The 25809-nt window shown below is 39.4% G+C and overlaps 2 protein-coding genes across 7 annotated transcripts in view; one reads left to right on the top strand and one right to left on the bottom strand.

The window, feature by feature from the left end:
• Nucleotides 1-547: 547 nt before the first annotated feature.
• Nucleotides 548-19645, top strand: PGPEP1L (pyroglutamyl-peptidase I like). Of its 2 annotated transcripts, none has more exons than XM_030013693.2 (6): nt 548-813; nt 3423-3475; nt 10141-10257; nt 10736-10965; nt 11948-13522; nt 18406-19645. In XM_030013693.2, the coding sequence occupies exons 1-5, from the start codon at nt 780-782 to the stop codon at nt 12114-12116; spliced, it is 603 nt and encodes a 200-aa protein (XP_029869553.1). In that variant the 5' UTR covers nt 548-779; the 3' UTR covers nt 12117-13522; nt 18406-19645. The 2 variants fall into 2 exon arrangements, with proteins under 2 accessions (XP_029869553.1, XP_029869554.1); XM_030013694.2 differs by having other exon boundaries at nt 13454-13522.
• Nucleotides 13831-25809, bottom strand: part of IGF1R (insulin like growth factor 1 receptor) — a 196383-nt gene continuing 184404 nt past the window's right edge. For all 5 annotated transcript variants that reach the window (XM_030013687.1, XM_030013686.1, XM_030013685.1 and 2 more), the window contains one exon: nt 13831-21491. In XM_030013687.1, coding sequence (XP_029869547.1) covers nt 21125-21491 — 367 coding nt within the window. In that variant the 3' untranslated portion in view covers nt 13831-21124. The remainder of the gene's footprint in view (nt 21492-25809) is intronic.

Below are 25809 nucleotides of genomic sequence, written 5' to 3' on the forward strand. Positions count from 1 at the left end.
CCAGCTATTTAACTCACCAGTTTCAGCAAGCTATAACCCAGCTTCTACAGTTCCTTTGACCTTGCAAGTTGGAGTGAGATTTTTTAACATGTTGCCTATTCAAGGATATTACTGAGTAAATGTTTTGGTTTAGCAAAACACACCTTTTCCTATTGGTGTTTGGTTTTAAAACTGTAAGGTGTTTGGATTCTTTTATAAAGAGCATAAGAGCAAGATTAGTAAATTAGATAACTGCTATGAAAAGGACCGGCAAAGTTACCCCTGAGTTAAGTCAGTAAGAAAAAGTCTAAGAACAGTGGAACTAGACAGATATGTTTCTGTACTTAAGTCATTGCTCACAATTAAAATTAATTACAGCTGTGCTAAAAATAGAATATCCACAGAGATACAATAAAATTGATTCAATTAATTTTCTGTTTACTTGTACATAAACAGGTTTCTGATGAAAAATATTGCTGGATATTTTGCAAGAAGTTTCTTTAAGCCTTTCCTGTTCTTCCTAAATAGTATTGCATGCCTGAAGAAGGGAAAAGGAAGTTTAGGGCAGTCCCAGTCAGCCAGCCAGTCAGTCAGACTGCTATCTTTAATACAGAGACGTAACAATTTTTGCTTTGAAATTTACATGAATCACAAATCATCCCTGTCATATGAATCCAGACACATCACAGTTTGAAGAAAAAAAGGTGCCCCAAATGAAGAAGTTTGCCACAGATACATGAATTATAATACTGTTTGGAACTGAAAGACAACAAGATTCCACCTTCTGGAGCATAGATTTCATGGATTCAAATTCCAACGTTGTGGTTGTAACTGGTAAGATTTTTATTTTATTATTCTTTTAGCTGGAGATGGCATGCACACATGTTTGATCTTTGTCATAAACAGTTCCCTAGAGGGAAGACAGTAGCAAATGGTCATACTAACAATTCCAAATGGAAAATAACGTGCTGCTGTGCCTTCCTAAGAAAAATCAGATGCATGTCAGAGGAAACAGACTGCAGTCTGCCCTCTTTACTGCCATGCAGTTTGGTTTGTTGTTCATTCTCTCCATGTTTTAATCTTTGTTGACATTCTCTCTGATCCAAACCACATAGCTCAAGGCAGTGCAGGCTAGTATTAGATAAAGCTTACCCAAAAGGAGCTCTGAAGCAAGAAAACCAGGTTGCATCACAATGTCACATAGTCAGCGTCCAGAATTAGAGCAACACATGGCAAGTTTCAGGGTCTCTGTTTCATGGCAAGCTAAGGCAAATGTAAACAGGAGATGCTGCCTCATCACTACTAAACTAGACAATTAAATTTAAATACACCAAAGAAGCATGTCTGAACATGCAGCACAAGGGACCGAATTTGGAGCTTCTCTTGCTGGTTCTAACTACTGCTGAATCACAGTGGCAGAACCACCAGCTAGAGACTTCTGAGCTTTAAAAGGTTAAAGCTCTTAAGGAATGCTGCTACTCGCTATTCCTCTAGTTGCCACTGGCTCATCTAAAGGCAATCATTACACATATCTTGACATGTGAGTTGCTGGATAATTTTCCACTGCAGGTCATCTGAGGACATAGGAATGAGGTTGAAGCTACATCAAAGAGATTTGCATCTTGCTGTTTTCAATTAAACACTTTTTTTTTTTTTTTTAATAGCTGCAAGATGGGCAGAACTAGTTTGGCTTGCTCTAGACATAACTGCAATTGGGCTGAATGGGAGTGCAGGAGAGAACAAGAGGTATTTGCTAACCTCTTAAAAGGCTGACAATCTGGTTCCCTCCTATGATATTTAAGGCACATACCCTTGATGGGCGCACTTCTTAATACCCTATTAGTTTTTCCCTCCCCTTAGATAGCCATTTAGGTGCAGAGATCTACTTGTTCGAATAGTTTGACTGGTGTGTCCCATTAAAGACACAGGTGCATCTTTAAGCTATTACAGAGATTATCACAGCATGCCTCTGTCACATTCTCACCTGCTCTAATATAAACCTGCTGGCAGTGAGCCCAGTTTATTATATAGTGCTTAATAATATTCAGCGAGTTAGCTCTCCAAGTTGTTGCAGGTATTTCAGTACTGTAAAACTCTTACATTTCATAATTTCTTTCACAGAACAATTTTATCCTAAGCAGTAGTTTCTTATGGCCACCACCAAGATGCATGTATTTCATTTTGAGCTATTTGATAACCTTATTATAATTCTACAGTTCTGCACACAGAGGTATGCAAACATGCACAACAATCACAGCTTCAAAATGGAGTAGGTGTCACTAATTTTGCTCTGAAAGCGGAGTGGGACTAGTGAGGGTTTATGTTCCCTGTTAATGTGAAATGAGTACTATTTCCCTTGTTCCTTCTCCGTAGTACAAACTTAAACCTCAGGAAAACATTGTCAAAAAATACTAGCACCATCAGGCTTTTCATAATATTAAAGAGAAAAGATTGTGCAGTTATGAAATAAGTATTAACAAATTAAGAAATTCTTAAAGTCTAGCATTAATTAAGCTGTCATAAGCCTGCATTTAGGCTTAATTGTCCCCACATACAAGTACTTTCCACTGTGCAAAATAGCAATCATATGCTGTCAAGTATTTATTTGTTCATTTAAGGATTTTTAAATATTTAATAAGAGTTATAGTATTAAAACCATTTCACAAACTTGTTTTCCTGCCACCCAGTATCTAAGATTTGGCAACAGTCTGGATTGAGAACAGTAATTGAGATTAATAAAGATAGTAGGAGTTTTCCACCAAACTTTTTCATGACAAAATGCCCATCTAGCTCAAAATGAGGTTTTTTTCCTTTTTATTAAAAAAAAAAGTCTTTCACAAAAAAGATGCATAAAATTAAGTTTAATACTTTGGATTCAGAGTCCTTTTCCCTTTCCTCCTCTCTTTTCCTGTGGGGAAAAAAGTGAAGAGATTTTGCCCAGTACCACAAAAAGCACATTTTCCCTGACAGAAAGCTTAAGTTTTCATTACTTGAAATAAAATTTTACTGTTTCAAACATTTTCATTAAACATGCATATCTTCATGAGCATTTATCAATAAGAATGGTACATTGACTGTGACCTGGGAGTATTTAACACCAGATCTTTTAGTAGCAGTATTTCTATGGATGATGATCCTTGCCCAAAATCATGATTTACATGATCTGTCCTATTGGCTCCAGTACATTTACCAGCTTCAGTTAAGGTTATCTCATAAGTAAGTCTTGACATGAATGAAGATTGCAGGATTAGTTCTTATATCAGTGCATGCAAAAAATGAAAATACTATTCCCTTAAGTGTTATAAAGGCTAAATCCTATCTAAAAATCTCAACCTCCATAACCAAAAATACGAAGATAAAGAACAAATATGTGTGTGCATACATGTTGGCACCTAGTCAACTATTGCAGAGCAAGCATAGGTTAAAAGTACCTTTCTTTTCAGGTTTTGGTCCCTTTAGACAATACCTGGTTAATTCTAGCTGGGAAGCAGTGAAGGTAAGCATAAAAAAAGGGAGACAAGTGTTTTATTTTGTGGAGATCCCAATACAAACTGTTTTCAGGCTTTCCATTCCCTTCAAAAAAGTAATTTCTCATGACCCAAACAGAATTGTGCCTGCTGGAGCAGACTCCCAACATGGAAGAAAGAGGATAATTAAGAAGTGAAACATTGTTTTATTCGGAATATATTTTTTGTGCTATTTAAGCACTTTTCAAAATATTATTCTTGATTTTTAAAAAGGATATTTTTTACCCAGGGTTCCTTCTCTACAACTAATGCATATGCCATAGGTTATCTCTGTCTTCAGTAAACAGATCATCTCATACCACAACTCATTTTATCATGTCTTTGTGAGGCGATTTCCTTCTCATACAAGTGTAGCCTATTGAGTTCTTACTGCCTACTTCAGGAACACAAAACCTAAAGCATGCCAATTCTAAGTATGTTTTCACATTTCAGCTTTGGCTTCCACTGTCAAATGACAGTGAAGTCTACAGTTAAAACTGAAAACAAGGTCATTCAGATTTCTGCCCCCTCCATACACTTGGACTAGCAGTAACAGGTCTAAGATGGAGTCTTGAAAATTCCTGCTTATTTCCTAGATATGTGTATTAGAACAAACTTAGCTGGGTGATACAAAGACATCATTTGGATACCTGGCTTTCAGCATAAACTTTTCTGTTACAATTGTTTATTTTTAAATTATTGTTTGTGTGAACCCACATTTCGTGGGCCACACCAAAAATTTCCACAAACGTTATGTTTCAGGAACAAGATTATTCATTTTTAAAATATTATCTAAGTTTTAACAATAACATAACTTCTGTCTTTAAATATGTCTTACAAAATAAATACCCAAACATTGTATGTAAGAATATTTCTGCTACAATGAAATAATTTACTAGTTTGGTACTTTAGTACTCTAGCTTGATCTAAAGTGTGAAAGGTCATAGTATATATGTTCAAACAGTAGGAACAGCTGCAGAGATTTGCTGAGTATGTGTACAAGTCACATGCAAGGTTCATTCATTCTCCCTAGCACAGACAATGGCCTTTCCTTGAGTTCACTTACTCTCATAAGATATTTATGAACAGAGTTATTTTGAGAGGGTCTTTCACACAAGTTCTTAGCAATTCCAAGGTAGAAAGAAGGTTAACACAATGAAACCTGAAACTAGTAGGGGAACAGTCAAGAGAGTAAAACTGAATGGGAAGATTAGTCCAATATCTGCAAGAAACAACAGATCATACTGGTAAAAATGAAAAGCAAGACATGTAAAACAGACTGAGGGGACTGTGTTCTATTATGGAGACTGAAATAAGCCCATAAATATTTAAATTCTTCTGGACACTGAAATGAAAAAGGTAGCTATAATAAAGTATTAGTAGTGCTAGAAAGATGATGACTCTACAGGACTATAACCATGTTACAAGTTTTGGTGAAAGCTACTGAAGATCTGTCTTGAAAATGAAGTGCAGTCAAGCCAAGACAATTGAAAAACAAGGAGCTAGTCCATTTTTCCGGAGACCAAAGCTATAGCAACTCCACCAACACATACATATTTTCTATTCTAGCATTGTTAGGTGAAGAATGCTGAGTGCAGTTTGGTGTTTGGTAGAATAAATCTATTACCCACTCAAAGTCATGAGGGATGTTATCCCTGTAGGCTAACAAGAAACAAAAATACTTCTATGATAGCTTTTCACAGGAGACCCATAAATTATCTTAACTCCACCTTGACATGTGGCCTAAACCACAACTATTTGTCAGTTGACAGTGTTCTTGCTCATTATTTCCTGATTCCTATTGGTTCTAATTTTGGGTGCAAGATCATCCTCTTCTGGCTGAAAATAAAACATGTTCTTTATCTGCAAGCAAAACAGCCTAAAGCGAAAATGCACCGATGAGATGAGTTTTCTGTAACAATGCCATGTGCTGGCTATGCCAGGAAGTTATATAACAAGGGCTACAGCATTCCATAATGAAACAGATGTCAGTTCTTATGTATGGAGGAGAACAAATCCATTTCCCTCCAATGTGACACCCTCTGTGTGGAATTAATTTGTATTCATACTGGGGATGCTGCTTTGTTTTCCTATTCCCTGGCAAAGGTGGTTAATCCAGGCAATTCAGGGACATTTGCTGCAAATCTGGAAGTACTTTGAATTTTGATAGGCTTCTCCACACTAAATAGCAATCTCATGGCATTGTTCCATTGGCCTTGTTCACAAGAGTAGCCCTATGGTCTTCAGGAAGCTTATGCACATATATTAAAGTTAGCAAAATTTAGCGTTTACGTCTGGAAGTAATCCTGTCTTGGCTTGGGGTTCCTGCATGGATCACTAAAGTGACATAAAGCCCTCCTGCTGAGTCTCTTTTCTGAGAACGAAGCAAGAGTACACTCCAACTCATCCTCAAGAAAGTACTGAGCAGCTAGACCAGAGCTACTAAACATGATTGCTCAGGCTTCATGCCTTTGTAGCATTATCCAGAGCTATCCTAATTACTACCTCAAAATGAACTGGGTTCTTATCAAAAGCCTGGATACCATGGCACCCTCAGTGATGTTGTAATGCTGATACATGTAAACTTAAGAGTTCACATTCCAGAAAGGTCCTCATACCAAAAGCATCCGAAATCCTGTAAAAACACACGTAACAGGAGTTCCAGGGTCCTAATTCTCAGAGCATATTCTCACCCTTCATGCTTTTTGAAAGAGTCTTTGCCAAAGAGCAATGACTTCACTTCTGTGAGCAATACTTGCTCTTATACACCACTGCTTCCTTAAAATCCCTGTTACCAGCTTCTCTGTACAATGCTCTTGCACTCTGCCTTGCTGATGGGATCAGCTGTTTTCCCGAACCTCTTTTCTTGCTGTAGGGAGGATCAGAGATTGATTCAGTGAGCACACACCCCATTCCAACAGTCACAGCCCTTCTATGCCCTCATTGGACACTCAGAAAAATGGTTGTGTGACATTGTTTTTCTTACAAATTAACTATTTACTACTACCTTTTTGGTGAATAAGCCAATTCTCATTTTCTGAAGTCTCCAGTAATCAGATGATAAATGTTAGTAAAACTCTCCAAACCTCTATTTCTGTTGGTTTAGAAAGAGCATTTATTCTGAATTATTGGATTTCTTATTGATACTATGTAGCATTGCATTGTCCTGCATTGCCTGTTTTGTAATATGAAAATATAATTTTCCAAGAATGTGACAAGTACCCTGTTGTTTTTGCATGAACCCAGGTTCTCAGCACAGCACAGGATGACTCACAAGGCTTTCATCAGCATTGCATACACGGAGTTCTCATTCCTCAGCAAGTACCTCTCGAGTGTTCAGGGAAAAGGATAGTCAAATGGATCTGAAAGTACAGGTGAACCTGTCAATTCAGGGTCATTGAGAAAAGCTTCAGAGCTTTTATAGACACTGTCACATGGCCCAACATGGTTGTCTAGCACTAGAAAGACAGCTTCTCTTTTAGAAACCTGTCTCACTAAGTTTTTTATGGTTCTCATAACTCCATTCACCTGAAATACCCTCCTAAAATACGCATGAAAGCTCCACCAGCAGCGCTTTTAACTCTGGAAGTGCAAGACGTTCTCTCTAAAGGAAAACACCACCAAGTATTTACTCTGCATTTGCTGACAGATCACATTGAGTTACCATGATGCATTAGTTCTTCAGCACCACATGGAACCCTCAGAATCCCAGATCCCCTGAATTATTTATTCCCTATTACAGATTGATGGTCCTACCTAATAACCCTTGATCTGACCCTGTTTCTTTGTCTCCTCCAGAAACTCCTGTATGCAACTTGGCAGCTAAACCACCTATCAGGGCAGTCTACCATCAAGGTCAAAGTCCCCAGTTAATAGGGCACAAATTTAAGTTGAGTGACAGCATTCATGGTAATTAAACTGTTAGTGCAAAGAACAGGTCACATTTCCAACTGCTTCTGGGAACTATGTTTGCTATCAGGAGATGAGGATCAGACCTCCGAGTGCAGTTTTCATCCTGCCACTGACCACGTGGTCTTTGGAAATTTGACATTTAATCTCTCTGTCTCTCTCCCTCTCTGCTTTAGTTTCATCGTCTGTGAAACTAAGACGACATTGCTATTTAGTGCCTTCATTTCTGTTCTGGAAATTTCTTACATCCCTAAAGCTTTAAAAAGGCATCTGCAGGATTAAAACCAACCAAAAAAACAAACAAACAAAAAAACCACCCAAAACCCAAACAAATAAACTTTGTTTGCAACACATTTGCAGACTGACTGGGTGAACTGAAAACTTTCAGTTTTCTTTCTGCACCAACACGAGCTTTTTTGAATGAGGTCCACAAAATTAACACGTGCAGCCCCCTGCCCCCCTCACCCTTTCCTTGCAACCCAAATCAGTAAAAACTCAGACAAATTCAGTGAAATTTTCTGGAGTTTTCTAAAAGTTCAAGAAGCTTCCAACACCCCATGTGACACAGAACCACTGCATCTGAGCACAACGGTTCTGTGCAAATCACTGCTTTGGGGAGGGCTGTGTAACACCATGGGCCAGAACTCCAGTGGACCGGGACTACAACCACAACTCACCAACAACTCAAGGTCATCAGCTGATAATGCTGAATTTCATTTCCCTTTCAGAAGAACTTCCCAACAAAGAATCTTCATACTTTCTTTTGAACCACTTTCCCCACAAAGAAGTCCTCCAAAACTTTTGTCCTCCTTTGAAGTTTCAACTACAAAAGACAGGCACTTGTTTACTGAATTAACTCATCAGTGTGAGCTCTAGTTTCCAGATGCAGTCATCCTCCTCTAACCATCTTCTGTCTCTCACCTTAAATGCAAAATGGTTTTGGTTAAGGCTGAAACTTGGCTGAGACAAGGAAACTTTTTTTTTTTTTTTTGTTCCATGTTTGGACAACATCTGGTCTAATGGGGTGTAAGCCCATGGTTAGGATTCTTAGACAACAGAGTAATACACATTATTGATAACATGCTGAAATTGCTTAGCACATAGCAAACTATATTCCTTTGACACAAATTCTTAGCTCTTTGGTATTGGCCAGCTTCTGCTTTTGTCCTGCACAAAAGTATTTCTGCCTGTTTCTCCCATGACAAATGGTGACAACAGAATGTCAATCCAGAGAGCACGAGAGGAAAACAGCCTAACAACTTACTTGGGTCTCCACATTCTGTATCAAAGTTACGGGTAGTTGAGTCCTCTAAGCCTTACAGTCAAAAAGGAAGAATCTCATTAAATGTTAAAATTAAAGAAGCTTTAGAAAAGAAAATGCTAATTGTGAACCAGCTGGGGTTTTCTTTTTTGGAAGCTAAGACAGAGTACAGCATTCTTAAGCAAGATGATGCAATGGTCTCTCAAAGACTGTCCGTGCCCAGAGGAAAAAAGGCTGGCACTGTTCTCTAAATGTGTTTACTTCCCTGCAGGCATTGTTTCCTTGCTTGTGTCAAATAGTTTATTGAGCACAGCTAATCAATGTTTCCGCTGACAAGAAAATTGGAACAGTTTATATAGGAAGCCAGTGTTGAAGGGCAAATTTCCCAGTTAACACAGCTTAGAACTGTGGGCCTCATCCACACAAGCATCTTTAGTGAGAAATGAAAACTTGAGAAGACAATGACATTTAATAAAAAGTTACAGGTTTCTTTGGCTAAGTAGATACCTCTGCTGATGAGTTTTTGCCTATGCTACCCCATAGAAACTTCATCTGTACCCTCCTTTGGTAGTGGTCTACTCAAATGCAACAGGGATTTTCAAAGACCATTTTACTTTTCTGGGACAAAGCTTTCTACCTCAGATGCCTTCCTTCTGCATCCTGCCATTGCAGCAGCCTACCTTCTACTTAGAGGCTTATGCCTTGTTTGTTAGCTCTACTCCACTGACAAAATAATTTCAAGTCCTTTCCACGTGACATCTGTGCTCCAGACCATCTTCCAACCATCCGGCCAATCTGCTGCTTTGAAGGGAGCCTTTGTTTCTTTCACCTCAATCCTGGACATAATTTTTATTTCCTTCGGGAAAAGGTCCTGTGTGGAACTTCAGCTCTACGTAAATGACAGAGAAGTGACATGCCAGTAAGTGACATTTCCTTTTACTAGGGAAACATATTCTAGACCAAAAAAGACATTAAACCCGTTCTAAATGCAACCCTCCTCAATGTTGACAGTCACCTCCAGCAGAGCTTACCTGAACCAGTTCAAGACAGCAGATCGCATGTCACTTGAGTGGACAGCTAATGTGAATTCTCCTTCATTTCTGTCTCTTGATAGTGCAGGTTTATCTACTAGACCTTTCAGAGGAACAGCTCTTACCTATTATCAAAGGCTATTTAGATGCTTTCTGAGAGATCCTGTATTTCATGGTTCCCCATGGAGCTGTTCCTAAGCAATAACCACTCCCACCCATTGGAGACTGAGCATCTCTCTGGAAAACACAGCAATGGCTCCATATGGACGTGACATTAGGAAATTGTTTAGCACATTTTAGTCTCTTCCAGTTAAAAAAGGGGGAGCTACTACAAAACAGATGAATTTCACTGCTCTTTCAGATGTTTTCTTAGTTGGTTCAGCCCAATTTCTTTATCACAGCCTGAGAAATCCAATGCTCTTGCAAGTCCGTGGTGGCTTTTTTGTAAACACAGGAGCTGTCCAAAAGAGGCCTTGGTAAAAACATAGATCTCCATATCATGCAGCTGCCGGTTGTTTACCAAAAAGCAAAGGAGCAAGTCTTCAAGATATGGAAAACTCTTCAGCCACTGGTGAGTAATTAGAAAGTTACTCTTCATTTATGAATATTATTATTCTGAGTGGATCTCTAAAAAGATCTCCAGAAGAGTATTGTACAATAAGTGCATCAGACAGCTCCGGAAAGTGACTATTAAAACTGTAATAAAGGTTTCAAACTGAAATTTGGAGCACACAATAATTAGCATGCTGCTTTAACCCCATGCCATTTAAACTGAACAAAGGAAAAAAAAAATCCACCATAAACTGCAAAAAAGGTACCACAGCTCTGAAGTCCTGAGCTGAGTAGACACAACACAAACAAACTAAAGCATAATCTTCTTCTCATTTATAATCTCTTATCAAAAAGTTTTCTTTAGGCATGAGCTACAGCAAGACTCCCTACTTTGCAGCTAGTATTTCACATAATGCTTGGCACTATTGCATTACATGTTTTTAAAAAACAGGTCTCATTTTTAATTTCCTGTTATTCACTCTCGTGGGAAAAAACAGCTTACTGTTCACGTTGGGCTGGCTTCATCCGCCAAAGCAATCATCATCCTTGAGCAGTGTGGGAAGAACAAAGGCTACCAAGAGATGGATGCTTGTGGTTTTCACCCAGAAGGTGACTGTTGCATGCTAGATGGCCCGGAAAAGATTGAATCTACAATTAATATGAAGACTCTCTGGAAAAACATTTCAGTGGAAGGGATTGATATAATCTTTTCCAGAGATGCGGGAAGGTAAACATTGCATATCGGGGTCTCACAGTAAAAGCAGAAGTAACTCAATCAACTCATTTAACCTTGAAGAATCTTTGCAATCACTTTTCCTCCAACCAAAATTGCTTTAAAGCAAAGTCTTCAGAGGGGCACAAGTAGGAAATTGGGATAAATGTAAATTTTATGTAAAGCAGCCTTCATGAAAAACTACAGCCAGTAGATATTTTTCCATGGATTTGTAAATTCTAAAAGAAACAAGTTTCAACATAGCACACCCTGTGATTAACAACCCCAGTAAACCTGAGCTATTAAGAGAGTCAGAAAGCAATACTGACTAGTAGCAGATTTTAATCTATTTTTCCCAGCTGGGAGGGATACAAAATGTAAATACATACACTGAAGACCAGAGCAATTACAGGTACCTTTAGAATGATGTCTGTGATCTCATTATGTGTTTCAGTAGTACTGAAGCAATTTGCTATTATGCTAGTCTTCATTGAAAAGGAACACACAGAAAACAGAAAATGATCTCATTTAAAAAAAACCAAAAATCTTCTCATTTTGGCCCTTAATTTCAGGATTTGCGCCTGCAAGTTAGAGGGTAGGGTGATAAGAAAAAACCCAACCTCCAGATCATGAGATTGTATGACTGACACAAAACCCAGTATTGCAGTAATCTACTAGAATGGCGTGGTTGTAGTTTCCAGTGAGCTGCATTACCTTTCTTATCTCACATTGCTTATAGACGCCTAGAAAAGAATGCTTCTTATGATTTTTTTTTAAGTTCCTTCTAGGTAGGTGTCTGAGAAACCAACTATCAGATAAGGAACACGTTTCTCAAACTTGGTTTATTTCAGCATGTCCTTTATTCACTAAGCAAATATGTTTTTAATAATTTCATAAACCAGATTTGGTTTGGCTACTTAAAGAATATTTAAATTTAATCAAAGTTTACTGTTACTTAATTCAGGTTTCTGGTTTTGTTTTGTTCTGAACATTGCAGGTATATCTGTGATTATACCTACTACACTTCTCTGTATTACGGCAATGGAAGAGCAGCCTTCATCCATGTGCCTCCACTATCCAAATTGGTAACAGTGGACCTTCTAGGAAAAGCATTACAGACAATTATCTTAGAAATGTTAAAACAGTGTGGGGAAGAAAGAGAGTAAGATGGATCATATATGAAAAAAATGGGGATTTCTTAGAATGCAGTTCCTTTCTCTCTTAAATGAAGCATATCTAAAGATTATTTAAAAACCTTACAGAAAGGATTTTATATTCCATGTTGAATGAAATTTCCTTACAAAACCCAAGCACCTGTTGAGATCTTTGTGGTGTAAAAAGCTTGAGAGAAAAAATGAATGAATGGCAGCCTGTAGTGCTAACAATGATAAGGTTGCTTCAGATTTAAGAAGGTGTGAAACTGGACTTAAAACATTTTAGCTGCTTAATCCCAGTTCTGATGGTTAGAAAGACATTAATAAAGACTTGCTGAACCAAGACGGGTGCTTACAGCCGTAAGGACATTCAGCATTGGATGGACAGAATAGGAGTTCCCTCAGTCCCTGCCCAAGTCCAGAGAGATCGTTCAGCTGTACAACGTGCCCACATAAAAAATGTAAATATGGGGGGAAACAAAACACACATACGGATCCTGTTATGTGAAGTGTTATAATTATCTCTTACTGACCTGCTCTAAATGCTGGTTTCCACATCAGAAATGGGCTACGAACCCAGGGTGACTTAAAAGAAAGTGAACAACAAGCTGGAATCCAGCAGGAACTGTAATGCTATTAGTAATTCGGGCTTCAGCTGCCCAAAACCACCGCTTGCCCCAAATGCTCAGTGCCTGTCCCAAAGGAGGATACCGTAGTCCTTCCACAGAGCACAGCACAAAGACAATGGTCTTTCAGTAGGACAGGTCACGGCTATTCAGGGGCTTACACATCAAAATCAAAAAGCTAACTTGTCCCAAGAAAGGCAATTGTTGGAAGCCCTGTGCTGTGGCACATTATGTTACTTAAAAAACAGGAACCAAATGAGACCCCAAATTGTAAAACTCTGAATCAGACAGTGACACATTACTTCTGTGTTTCCCCCATGTCTTAAATACAGCTATGTAGAGAAGGACTGTGCCATGAAAGCTGGCAGAGGTTTACCGCACGTCCCCTTTAGCACACGGGGAATGTCAATGCATGCTCTCCTCGATAATCTTGCTAGTACCATGACAGACAAGGACGAGATAAAATTAGCAGGTATTTTTCAGAAAGAGTCACTAGAACAGGACAGCAGCAGCTTAATCTGGACACCTGGGATTCCTCCAGGGCAACAAAAGCCCTCAAGCATCACATCATTAAAAAGGACAACAGACAAACCTAACAGCACGGGCACATGATGAAGCTTTGGGCCACCGTCGTGCCTTATTTTAGTCAACACTTCGATGACAGAAGTCAGAGGAACTGGAAATGCTGAAATAATGCTAGTTTCTTGCCACTGTCTTTTCCAGTGACACTTACAGAAAACTGATAACCACATGCTGGATGGCTGAATGCCTCATCTATGGATTGCTGTAAGGGTAAATAAGCAGTTTTCTTCAAATAAATAAATTTCCAAGAAACGCTTACCTTATTCGATGCAACTACCTACTGCAGAACAGGACTCAAAGTCCCAGCAAGAAAGGGCCCACAAGCTCGGTGTCACTGGCTGAAAATACTTTTGATTTCAACACAACGCAACAGCAGTACTGACCTCTACTGAGATTTATTCAGAGTAGCTAAATTAAATGCAGCCAAAAAGGGCAGAAGAAAAACAGAGATTTACTCTGAGTTTTCTAACCTGTACTTGCTTTGCATAAGGAGCAACAAAAATTCAGAAACAGGCAAATGCATACAGAATTCTTTTATTTAACTTAAATCATGTAGTACTGAAACTACTAGAAAAAAGCAGAGTAAGAGAAACTAAAGGAGCCTTAGCTTCAGCCATTCAAAATAGACAAAGTTTCTTCTTTTCATAATGTAAAGAATCCCGAGTATATCGCAATAACAGGAATAAATTCTTACAACAGAATATACAAAAACATTTTGAAATTTTTTTTTTTTATCTACTGATTCATTTTAATATAAACACAGGAATTTCTTTAGGAATAATTTATACACAGCAAGTCTTTTTATGTAATAAATTGGCCATGTTATTGTTTAATTTTGTCTTAAAAAAATTTAAACAAGAAAAATTGGAAAATGTTGTATTTGCAACTGCATCCATTCCTTAGCACTTTCTAGTTTTGTTTTTGTCCCAGAGGTAGACAAACTCTGGCCAATCCTTTCATCTCAAACCTCACTGGTTCAGAAAACAGAAGAGCTGATTTTTAAACAGTATCTAAATCACCCTTCAGCAATGTGGTTAGTCAAATTTGGGGGGAGTGAGGGGGAAGGGATCTTCAATATTCTTAAATAAAAATAAATAGGGTCCCTGCCTTGCTCATTTCAACAAAGCTTCAAATGGTGCTCAACATCTTTAGAGGCTGCACACAAACTTTTCAAGTGATAAGAAATCTGCAAAGTTCTTCAATAGTAATTACGAGAACCGTCTTCCCTCTTTCTCTAACGCAGTCGCATCCTTCAAACCACATGGCCACCGTAAAGCAGGTACTGAACAGCACAAGTGAGACTGGGTAGCAGCAAAACCTGTTCTGTTTCCCCGACCAGTGAGGTTCTTGTAATCCGTAAGTTAACTGCCCTAGACAGTAAAGTGAAATGACCAGTTAAGATGATCCCACCCCAACCAGAGGGCTCTGGAAGACCAGGATACTGAAGATACAGAACATTTCCCCAACTCCTTTATTCATTTGCTGTATACTGGGACACAAAGCTTGGGCGGGTAGGGGGAGAGGGACATGCCATGAATTGGACAAGTTAGCGATCCTTTTTGGCATATTGTAAAGCTAGCTAGTAAACTGGTACCATCAAAAAAACCTGATCACATACAGACACACCCATACACAGACACAGAAAAGTGCCCTTAAATTATATTTTAGGCATTTATAAACTACAAACATTTTATAAAATTATTCTATGTACTTACAAAACACAATGAAACATTTAATTAGTTCTTGTAAACCAGATCTTCGTCAACTGACTACCCGTAATCTACTGGACTTAAAGCCCTATTGAAAATGCTAATGGATTACTAATCAACGAAACGCATACAAAAAAACCCCCAAAAAAACAAAAAAACACACACGCATATGCACACACACGAACTAGTGATAGTCTTCAGGTACTTGTAAAACAGACCAACTGTAAGTTGAGACCGATTCATACAGACCAATGATAACAACCGTTAAACTCCTGGTAATGAATTTACCACTCCAGTTGGGAAGTCCAGAGGTTTATTTACAAGTACCAACGATCAGAATTGTGATACCTGAGCTCTGATGCTGTCCCACATACCAAGCTCAGGAAACTACCTCAAACTTCTGCCAAGCCCTGTGTCTTTGTAAATACCCATTTCCATATCCTTTTGTTTTCGTGTGTCTCCACACAAACCTTTCTCAATTCTGATTTACCTGGCTGCGCTCAATTTCAGAGGCTGTTCATTGTCTCTGAGCAACCAGTTTCTGAACTGAGGCATCCTTCGAAGCCCTCCTGCCTATTTATAGTTCTGTATCTTCAGCACCCCTGGCCACTAGTGTTGTTTCTACACATCAGTCTTAAATTCTTGTCTGCACAACTACTCATGGGTTAAGTTGCAATATCTGGCTTTTATCACTGGTTAGTAAGGAGTGGATCCCTTGCACCTTCCTCCACTGTTGTTCAGCCCAGTGATTAAATACACTGTTGACAAACAAAATAACAGGAAACAAGTGTTACTTGTATTAATGGAATGAAAAGGGTTTAAATATATATATATATCTATATTATAGATATACATATGCAGATATATCTATATGTATATATAGATATATACGTATGGAGTTATACCAACAATAGGAGTGTTGTTCACTTAGACTCAGATTGTACCAAACACCCCTCAGCAGTTCCCAGAGGACCTGAGAGCAGTTCCATCTGGTGACCAGTTGCCTTGGCAAACTGGGCTTGCTTTCCTTTGTTTTTGAAGACTGAGAGGAGCATCAGTGCGAACACGCCTCGAATCATACATCACTTGGAACCAGCTTTAAAGAGCAGAGGCATCACGCTGAGAAAGACTTGGTGCACGCAGGCTGGCCTCACACTTTCCATCACACTCGGCTTCTGCGTCTGCTTTATCACTCCCCCAAAAGAGCATCTTATTTAGTACCACGCAGCTGACACTTCTGTGTTTATGCAGGAGCCACATTCCTTTGCAACCAAACCACCTCCTGTGCCACTGAGCAGCGTGTAAACGCGACTCAGGTGAGAACAATGGCCACGCACTAAAATCAAAGCCACCTGCTCCCCACAGTGACACCAATTCTTTATCCTACTGCATTAAAACATCTTGGTACCATTTGTCAAAATGCTGGTTTTCAGGGCCGGGTGGGCTTTTGGTTTTAATTTATAAACAAACTGGATTACTTTAAGTTTATTCAAACATAGCTGAAGTTCTAAATAAATTTTCCATACCAGACAAGCCAGTGGTCTCAGGGAAGAACAACATTACAAACCATATTATGACTCTATCAAGCCAACATTAATTCTCAGTTGTTCACATGCACAAACGACTTGATTTACTGTCCAAGGGAAGTCTGCATGAAAAACCCATGTGAATAAAGCTATTCAAAATGCACAAAACACAACAAAAAAAGCTATGGAAACAGAACAAAAAAGGAATTAAGCTTGAACTGCAAACACAGAACGCAATGGTATCATGAAGGTGGTTTGGTCCAGGAGAGCTGACTGTCATCACGCATGCTTACGTGAGGTCACGTGACTGTCTTCTACTGAAGTGCTTTTTGAAATGTTTATCATGATGGGTGCTACGTCATTAGTGTTTCTTCTTAATGCATTTTAAAACCACCTACATACAATTATAAAACCCAGTAACTTGGACAGTTTTAAAAAAACCCTCCTAGCCAGCTGAAAGATCTGAGGATCTCCAGTTGTGGTAATCAATATGTGCAAGAGAGGGGAACAGCCACTGCACCAAAAGGTCACTGGAACCTAATAAAAAAAATGGAAAACCAAAACAACCAAGTAAAAACTTCAAACACTGCTGGTTTCTTGGGGCTAGAGAGAAACACTCCCTCTAAAGACAAACTTTGTATTACTTAACCACAGTGCTGTGTATTCAAGAAGCCGTGTACAACTCAAAGTAGCCAAGCACCACATTATTCAGATACCACAACCAACACCTGCACAAACAGCTGCCAGAGCTGGAAAAAGAGAAACATTATACACCAAGTTAATGGTAAGCTCATGTTAGTCCTGTGTGCTTGTAAACCAGTTACACGCCGTCAGAGGGCTGTCAAAATTTGATGGCTGGTCCATCAGAATCCACAGTTATGAAGCATATAAACAGGGGAAGAAAAGGGAACTGAATTTTTACTGGCACGTTAAAAGAAATCAATTCAATGTTAGATTTGAAAAATATATCAGTGCTCTCATCAAACAGAAGCAGCAAAGATCCAAAGCTGTAAATTTGATGTACTAGTATCATCAGGCAGCCTGTGACAGGTTTCTTCACGGTTTTTTTGGTCAAGAACGCAATGCTATTGCTGTATGAGCCAATTTATTTTTAGGTGCGGATTCAGCCAAATGTCTTTTTGGTGCTTGTGGCATCTGAGGAAAAACTGGCAGGAATGACTTAGCCCATTCCACAGGACAAACAGAAAGACCATTCCCTTTACTCTAGTAATTCTTCTGGACCTTCAAACATTGTAAATGATTGATTTCTGTAACAGATTTCATCAAATACTCATAATTTGAAGTTCTCGTAACAGGTCAGCCACATCTCTGCTCATCTAAACACGCAGCATTTTGTTGTTGACCTGAGGACTGCCATGACAGCACATTAAAAAGCCTTTGTGTTTCCTTAAAGAATGGTCACACTAAGTCAGACAACTCTTGGATTTCCCCTCACAATTAATGAATCTGAACCAAAAAATTGGAGAAACTCCTTGGAATTGAAGCAAATATTCTGAAGTGACCCTTTGTGACAGGCAGCGACTGTTCCCCTCCAGAACCTAGAGCATGTGGTATATGGAGTGAGAGGTTACCAGTATCAACGGCATTTATTGGCTGCTGAGAAATGTGAGATGTATTTTTTTTATATACACACATATAAAAAAAATAAGTGAGGTAGATAAATGTTTGAAAAAAATCAAAAACTGTCCCCCATCATACTCAAAAACCCTTATCTCAGTATTTAAATTTATTATGGGGCATCTCTACAGTGATTTAAACTGGTATCACAAAAATAAATAAAAAATCCTACATAGAATACCTTCTTAATTAACTTTTTTGTCTTTTTCTTTTTTAAAAGGGAAAAATAACTATGGGACAGAGGCAAGAGAAGATAATGGGACCTAAACTACACAAGCAAAAAGCACTACAAACTTTTTAAAATCTCCAGTCAAAACTAGCAATCAGTATATTTTAATTCTTTGTTCTTACTCAAAAGATTTAAACATTTCCATCCCAGAACCACCTCTTCACTGCCATCATTTGGTTGGATCAGTGCTAAACAAAGGCTTAGATGCTGTAACTAACATAAGATGAACAACTGGTATGAATCCTTGGTTGTAGACTGTCTGATGGCCCCCTCCTTCCCCTTTCAGCAAGGCTTCTGCAACTGAACAAACAAGCTTACTCATTTTCTTTTGTTCTGAGGTTTGGTCTATGATTTAAGCAACGAGCTTGTATGCGTACAGGTTTCCATAGCTGCCAAGACTTAAATATTTGCTAGCCAAGCCACTGGCCCCAGCTACATGCTTTCCACCCAGCCCCTTGGAAATGGCATGGTGGGTTTGTTGTTTGTTTTGGTTTGTTGTTGTGTTTTTTTTACCAGGGGCGCGAAGTGCAGCCCAGGGTGCTCTCCACAAGGGCTTCCTCATCAGGAAGGCGAAGAGCTGGGGTTTGCTGGAGCCAGGTGTTCAATGGCCACCCTAAGAATGCCTGGCATCACCAGCTGCAACTGGTATAGCTCTTGTTCACGGGATGGAAGGGTTAAAATAGTCTTTTTAAAAATCAGTGACCCAAAAGCCTGGTGTCTGCTGTTGTACCCAACAAATAATAATAATAATTAAAAAAAAAAAAAAAGTATGTGTGTATGTGTCTGTGTGGGGAGTGTGTGTGGGGATGGGTGGGTGGATGTGTGCCACAACCAAAACAAGCGGGAAGGGAAGGAGGGGTAGGACCCTTGTACAACAATGAATATAAACACTGAACAAGAATGTACTAAATATTTAACCTTTTTTTCTGACCTGAGTTTGTATCATGCCTTGCACTGTAAGAGACTCGCATGCTGTCTGGGCAGAGGTTAGTGGGAAGGAAGGAAAACCAGGGTTTAAAAACACCACACCACAGCACTGCTAGAGTGCTTCCGTGCGGGGTGTCCCTTCTTTCTCCATGTGCCCCTCAAAAGCCCTGTAGCCCACACAGCCAAGATGTTGTAAAACAACTAATGGGAAAAAAAAAAAAAAAAAGGAAAAAAAGAAAAAAAAAAAGGAGGAAATGTATTTATAAAAAGGCATTGAACAGTTCATGGCAAATCATATGAAAGGTATCAGTTACTGGGAAGGAGGAAGTGAAAGTTACACACTATAGTAAAAAGCATAAGAAAATTTGTTGAAGTGGGAGGGAAGGGAAGGAGGGCAGACCTGAAGGTTTTCATAGATTAAATCCACAAAGATAAAGAACAAAAAAAATAGCAGCTTTTTTCTGTACAGACATATAGATGAGTATCTGAACCGTAAAAAAGTTATAAAAGTGACACAAAAGACAATGTGTATGCAAATGATCCATGGTCTAACATAGAACTGCAAGACCCTTCGAGAAGTCTTAATAAAGAGAAAAGGTCAACAAAGCATCATATACTTGAATCCGGTTACTGCTTTTTTTTGTCTTCTCCAATTTATGTTTCTAGGTGTTTTTTTTCCTTGCAAGCCTGTGAAGGAAGGCAGGCTGCAACGATGGAGATCTCTGCCGGTTATTTTCATGTTTTTCATGTTTCATTTTTGGCGTGCAGTTGACTTTTTTTGTACGAAATGCACGTGTTTGTTTAGCTCACCACTGCCAGTTTTGTCCAGAATTCATTGGGATGGGGATAGGGGTGGAGGGAGGGCTGTTTCTTTACCCCATCCCTTTTATCTTCTCCATCATAAGAAAAAAAAAAAAAAATAAAATCACATTTTGTCCAGTTTGGAAACAAGATCTAGACAATTTGATTTTTTTTTTTAAGGTTTTTTTTTAAATACCAGTGTATGATTGAATAGAACGTATTGGTCAGGATCTCTTTTAAACAGAGCAGTTGATTACTGTGCTCCTTCCATGCCTACAAAAAAACAAAAACAAAAAACAAAGAGTTCAGTTTTTTGGCAAAATTTGGCAGCGTTGAAAATGGTAACAACCTTGGACGAATGATGGCCCTTTTTTATTTAACGTGTTCCTAAAAAGATTAAAGAGCAACATTAAAAATCCAGTCTTTTTTAATTTTTTTGTGTGGGTTTTTGTTTGTTTGGGGTTTTTTTTGTTGTTTGTTTGTTTTTTTTTATAAAGACCTACAGTGTTAGGCAGGTGCTTGCAAGGGTACCAGGGAGCCACCTGGCCTGCGATATCTTTGATCTGATAAAAGTGCTGTACGGTTGAACTTGCACGCAGATATGTTTCCCATTATGAAGCAAAGAGAGAGATAGAAAGAAAGAAAGAGAGAGAGAGAAAGAAGAGAGAAGAGAGAGGAGAGAGAGACATCAGATCTCAAGTTTTCTGTTGCTATTAAGTGTTAACATTAGAGTTTTAAAAGGCCAACTGTGTGCCCCACGAATGGAGTCCTTTACTGAAACAAACATCTGCTTGCATATTGAAAAAAGAAAAATACGATAACTTGTTTACTGAAAAAAGGGTTCTCCCAAGTGCAGCTATGGCAGTTCTGAAGATCCACTGAGGTACAGTAGGCTTTTGAATATATTGTAATTTTCTTTCTTTCTTCCCCCAATGCATGTGTTTTTCTGTGTTTTATTTCTGTGAGATTCTGGTTCTAAGGATCAGCAGGCCGAAGACTGGGGCAACGGTAAGGCCCTCTCATTCTTGCGTCCCCCGTTCATGTGTGCGTACGGCTGTCTCTCCTCGAAGCTGGCCCGAAGGACCACCACCCCTGGGCCGTTCTCGGCTTTGTGTCCTGAGTGCTTGTCAGTGGGTTGGAGGGTGGAGGAGGGATCTAAAGGAATGCTCTCCATGTTTTCAGTCTCCAGGTCAAGCTCTTCTGTATCCGGAGGCTTGTTCTCTTCACTGTAGAAGAAGGAGACCTCTTTGAATGCTGGATCCAGCTCGTCTTTAATGCTACCGATTATTTCCAGGAAGGAGGGCCTCATTTTTGGATTGTACTGCCAGCACATGCGCATCAATTCAAACCTGGACAGGAAACACACAGCAAAACCATTTACTAAGGTGTTTTATGAGCCTCGGCTGGAGCCCAACCAACTGTGACTGAATTGGACAACACGTTTTAGAAAATCATTCAATTCTGAAGGAACATGAAGTGACCGAATTCTTACAGGCCGAGATCCCTGTGCCGCACTTCCACCTTCTAATCACTGATTTACTTCCATAGCTCCTACGTCAACCTTCTCCACTCCCTTCCACACACTTGCCCATAAAACAGTCTCATAGATACCTGACATCCAGAAGCATTTTGTATTTTTATTCTGACGTGGTATTTCTCCATTTTTCCTCCAAAGTGTCCTGTGCTTACTCAATCATACCACTACATGATAGTGCCTCTCGGAGTATCTTTTTCAAACAACCAATCCCTACCCTATCAATATTGCCTTGGAAAAAATTAAAATAGAAAACACACACAAAGCAAAGCACCACTTTTCTTTCCCCCTGAAAGAAGAAAATTACATTAAAATTAATTGTAATCCCCAAAAGACATTTCCCAATCCCAAAGATATTCTCTAATATTTTATTTTAAAATTATGTTGTTTTCATTTACGGCCAGGGATGCATTAATATTTTATGGAGTGTGAGATCATCTGTTTAAGCACATCCACGATTAGATCTGTACAATGTCCCATGCTGGCACAACAAAACCACAAAATGAAATAGTAATACATGCATAATGAAAACAGTATTTTCATGACACAGCAAAATTGGATATTCCTGAGAGATTGCCCTGAGCTTTAAACACAACATAAGAAAGGATTTCACTGTCTGTGAAGGTGGAAGAGGGATGTCTTCTGCTAATACAGCACAATAGGACAAATTTAAATAAGAAAAGGAAGATTAACATTAATTCTTCGAGCCAATCCTCTCTGTACACAATACTCAGAGAAACATACTGTGCATACGAAGTCAACAGTGGCCAAAACGACTTTCTGTGCTAGAATAAGAATGGATCTTAAAAAAAAAAAAACCCAAAAAACCCCCAAAATCTTTCAGTTAAGGTAACGTACTAGAGAATCCTTCACGTCTCTGACTTACCTGCCAGCACTGTGACCTGCAGTTCCAGTAAGACGCCCTTTTCTTACCAGACCCCCTTTCCTTGCTTGCCCAGCAGCCTGGTCCAGTGGCCAGTCTGGGTTCGTTTCCCCACCTTTGCCAGCCTTCCCATGTAAGGCTAGCCAGGTCACCTAAAATTTTAGTTTTGATTCTATAAAGCAACACCACCATTTTCCTAACTTCCACAGATTTTCAGAGAGTAAGCAAGCAATTCTATTTTATGCTTTAATTAGCTCTCACTGCCTTATCCCCCTGGCAGCAGTTTACTAGATCTCTGCATCAGTGTGTGGAATGGTTTTATTTTATTTTTTAATTTAAAAAAAGACAAAACCAAATGAACAAAAATTCACTCCTTTTTTGAATAGCACCTAAGTCCATCACAGAGTAATGTCTTAATGTCTCCAGAGGCCCCGCTCTAGAACAAACCTTTCAACAGGACTGTCACAGAGCTGGAAAACCCTGGACTCTGAAGCCTGTTGCTGTGCATTGCTGCGCACAGCGGGGGCTGGAGAGTTTGGGAACCCTGACCTGAAACAAAACCAAAGCAAAGAAATCCCCTCCCCCAGAAACTCGCTCCTTGGGAAATACTGTTGCATTTCCTCATAGGGCACACTATGTTCTCAGCTGACGTGAACCAGCAAAGAGACAGAAAAAGCTGCTGCGTTTGAGATGCAAACACTGCTGAGAGCGCTTCAACCAAAACAAAAGCAATCTTAATTGAAGTGCCTTTAAAGTCACAATATTCCTGTTAGAGCTCAGCTGGCAAAACTGCATGAACAAAAGTCAGCCACCTGAGCATGGCCTTGTGACACCCAAAAAGAAGCTGGCAAAACCAGTCTGTGCTGGGAGAACTCCCCAAGTACTCAATACTGTATTGTAACAGGCACGTAGACATATAAACACTGTTAAACTATTGCTTGGTTTTGAGTCTTGAAAAAGTCTTTGATAGCGAAAGTGAAGCCAAACTATAAAACTGCACTATACCCTCACCCACAAACAAGGAGGAAAGCTTGAGACATAAATATATAAAATCCATTTCTGTTACTTCATTGCTGTTTCCTTTCCAGCTGACTGCTGCGTCCCTGAATAGAAGCGTTAGCTGGAGCCAAGAACACTAGATATTCGCTGGCGCTTTGCCCTGAGGCCTAAGGGCAATGCTAAGGAGATACCACAAGCAGTGGAGTAATGCATGTGACATCAGCACAAACAAGGACATGTGATGTTTCTTTTAAGCCATTCCAGATTTAAAAACCCTACACAGTTCCCATAAAAGGATTTCTTTTTTTCTTTTTAACTTTGTGGGTTCAAACACCTTGTTTACATTATCTTAAACAACAACAACAAAAACCTTTCCAGTAGACAATGGAAGAATTTACAGGCTGTTAATACAACCTGAGCAGTTTTATAAAGTATGTTGCTGACTGGTGGCAAGTAAGCTGAAGGAAGTTGGAGGCATCGTCATGAGATAGAGGAATAGCCAGTGTGTCTCTCATGCATCTTTTGCTCAATGAACTGAGCAGAAACAGAGTTACTTTTTGCACTGAGACAGTAAAAAACAAAAAATGGAAAGTTACTATAGAAGCTGCATTCCATTTGAGTGTGCATTTTGCTTTGCATCAGACTTGATTTGGTGGGGAAAAGTGAAAGGACCTCTCCCACTCTGCTGTTGCTACATGCTGACATTACCTCTACATAGCAGACCCTGGTTTCTAACCCAGGGCTCGCCAGGAACAAAGGGAAAATCAGCAATGCATAAATAGCCTAGTCATTGACAATATATATGGGGGAAGCAATTCTGCTTCAAAAACAGAGTGGAATTCCAGCCTCCACAACTTTTAAAAGCCCCATGTGAACACACTATCTGAGAGCTTCAGCTGTAACAAGCCTTCTTGCCACGCAGCCACCACCTGATGAACACTGCCATAACAATGATAGTACATAAAAACATAACTTATTACACAGGAAGAGAAGAAAAGCAGCAAAGCTTCTCCTGGCACCATCTTATTGAACCATCTGTCTTACTGCATAGTTCTGTCTGTAAAACCATGCAAACTATGCCAAGAGGGTGTAGCATAAACAGAACTGAGTGGTTTCACCCTGTGTTAAGAGTAAAAAGCCTCGAGAAATACCGTCCCCTTTGTGCTTAGTCCTTTCACAGGGATTTACCACCTCTCTGAGCCACAAGACAATTGTGCCGTAAAATCCCCCTTTGTGCAAGCACCCAATACAACCAAGCTACAGAACAGAACCTCTCCAGTTCTTCAAGTGTCCTTGGTCTCTGATCCATCTAAAAGCTACAGACTTGCTGCTACCAGGGGTTAGCAAAGCACAGCCACTAACAAGCGTTATTAGCACTGCAGTCTTAGGAGAGATGGAACGTCCAAGACTGCTTGCACCATGTAGCATTCATGCCGGGGGTGGCAATAAAAGGCCTTTACGAAAACTACTGCACTGTGGCTGGAGCGTGCACGGCTGTGCCAACACTCACATAATCTGCAAGGTTAAAAATAGTAGATTCGGTGACAGTTGCAGCAAGATTCTTCTCTCTATTCCCATCTACGCTTCCCCACAGCAGTCTACCTCTTCCACTTGTTCTGGAGGTTTTTGTATTTCAGCATGCTCACCTCTCTCTACAGAAAGGTAAATTTGTGTTCTGCCCATAATTTTAGTTGTTTCCAATTCAAATTAATGAAAAGAAGAAGAAGAAGAAGGAAAAAAAAGTATCTCTGCATTTGTAGCCTACCACATGAGATATATATAAGTGCAGCTCTTGGCTCCCCTTCTTACTTGGTTTCATGCAGTACCAAGCACAAGAAGTATATTGACTTCCCTTCAGCAGGTGGACTTTGCTTTCTGGACATCTTGAGTTAATATTGTGAGTTAATACTAAAGTATCACAGACCAGTCAGTCTCCACCAGTAAGAATTTGTGCTGTCTAAAAAATACCTTCCACTGGCAGACATGCCAAGAAACCTGTCTTTAAACAGAACCTTTTAGCAACCTCCACAAAAAAAGAGGACCCCCTATTTTGCAAAGGATTTCATAAAGTGCTTGCAAAAGCAATTGGCTGAATGAAACTTGCTGGAGATGCATGGCAAGATCCACACGCAATGTCAGGGCTCTTTGCAACTCTGTTACAAGCACCTTTCTGCCCACTCAGTAATTTTCTTGTTACATCCCATGCTGAGAAGCAGGTTATCAGACAGCTGGAAAGGGGAGAGGAACCCTG

This window comes from Aquila chrysaetos, chromosome 5, assembly GCF_900496995.4.
Source record: "Aquila chrysaetos chrysaetos chromosome 5, bAquChr1.4, whole genome shotgun sequence".
Taxonomy (NCBI): Eukaryota; Metazoa; Chordata; class Aves; order Accipitriformes; family Accipitridae; genus Aquila; species Aquila chrysaetos.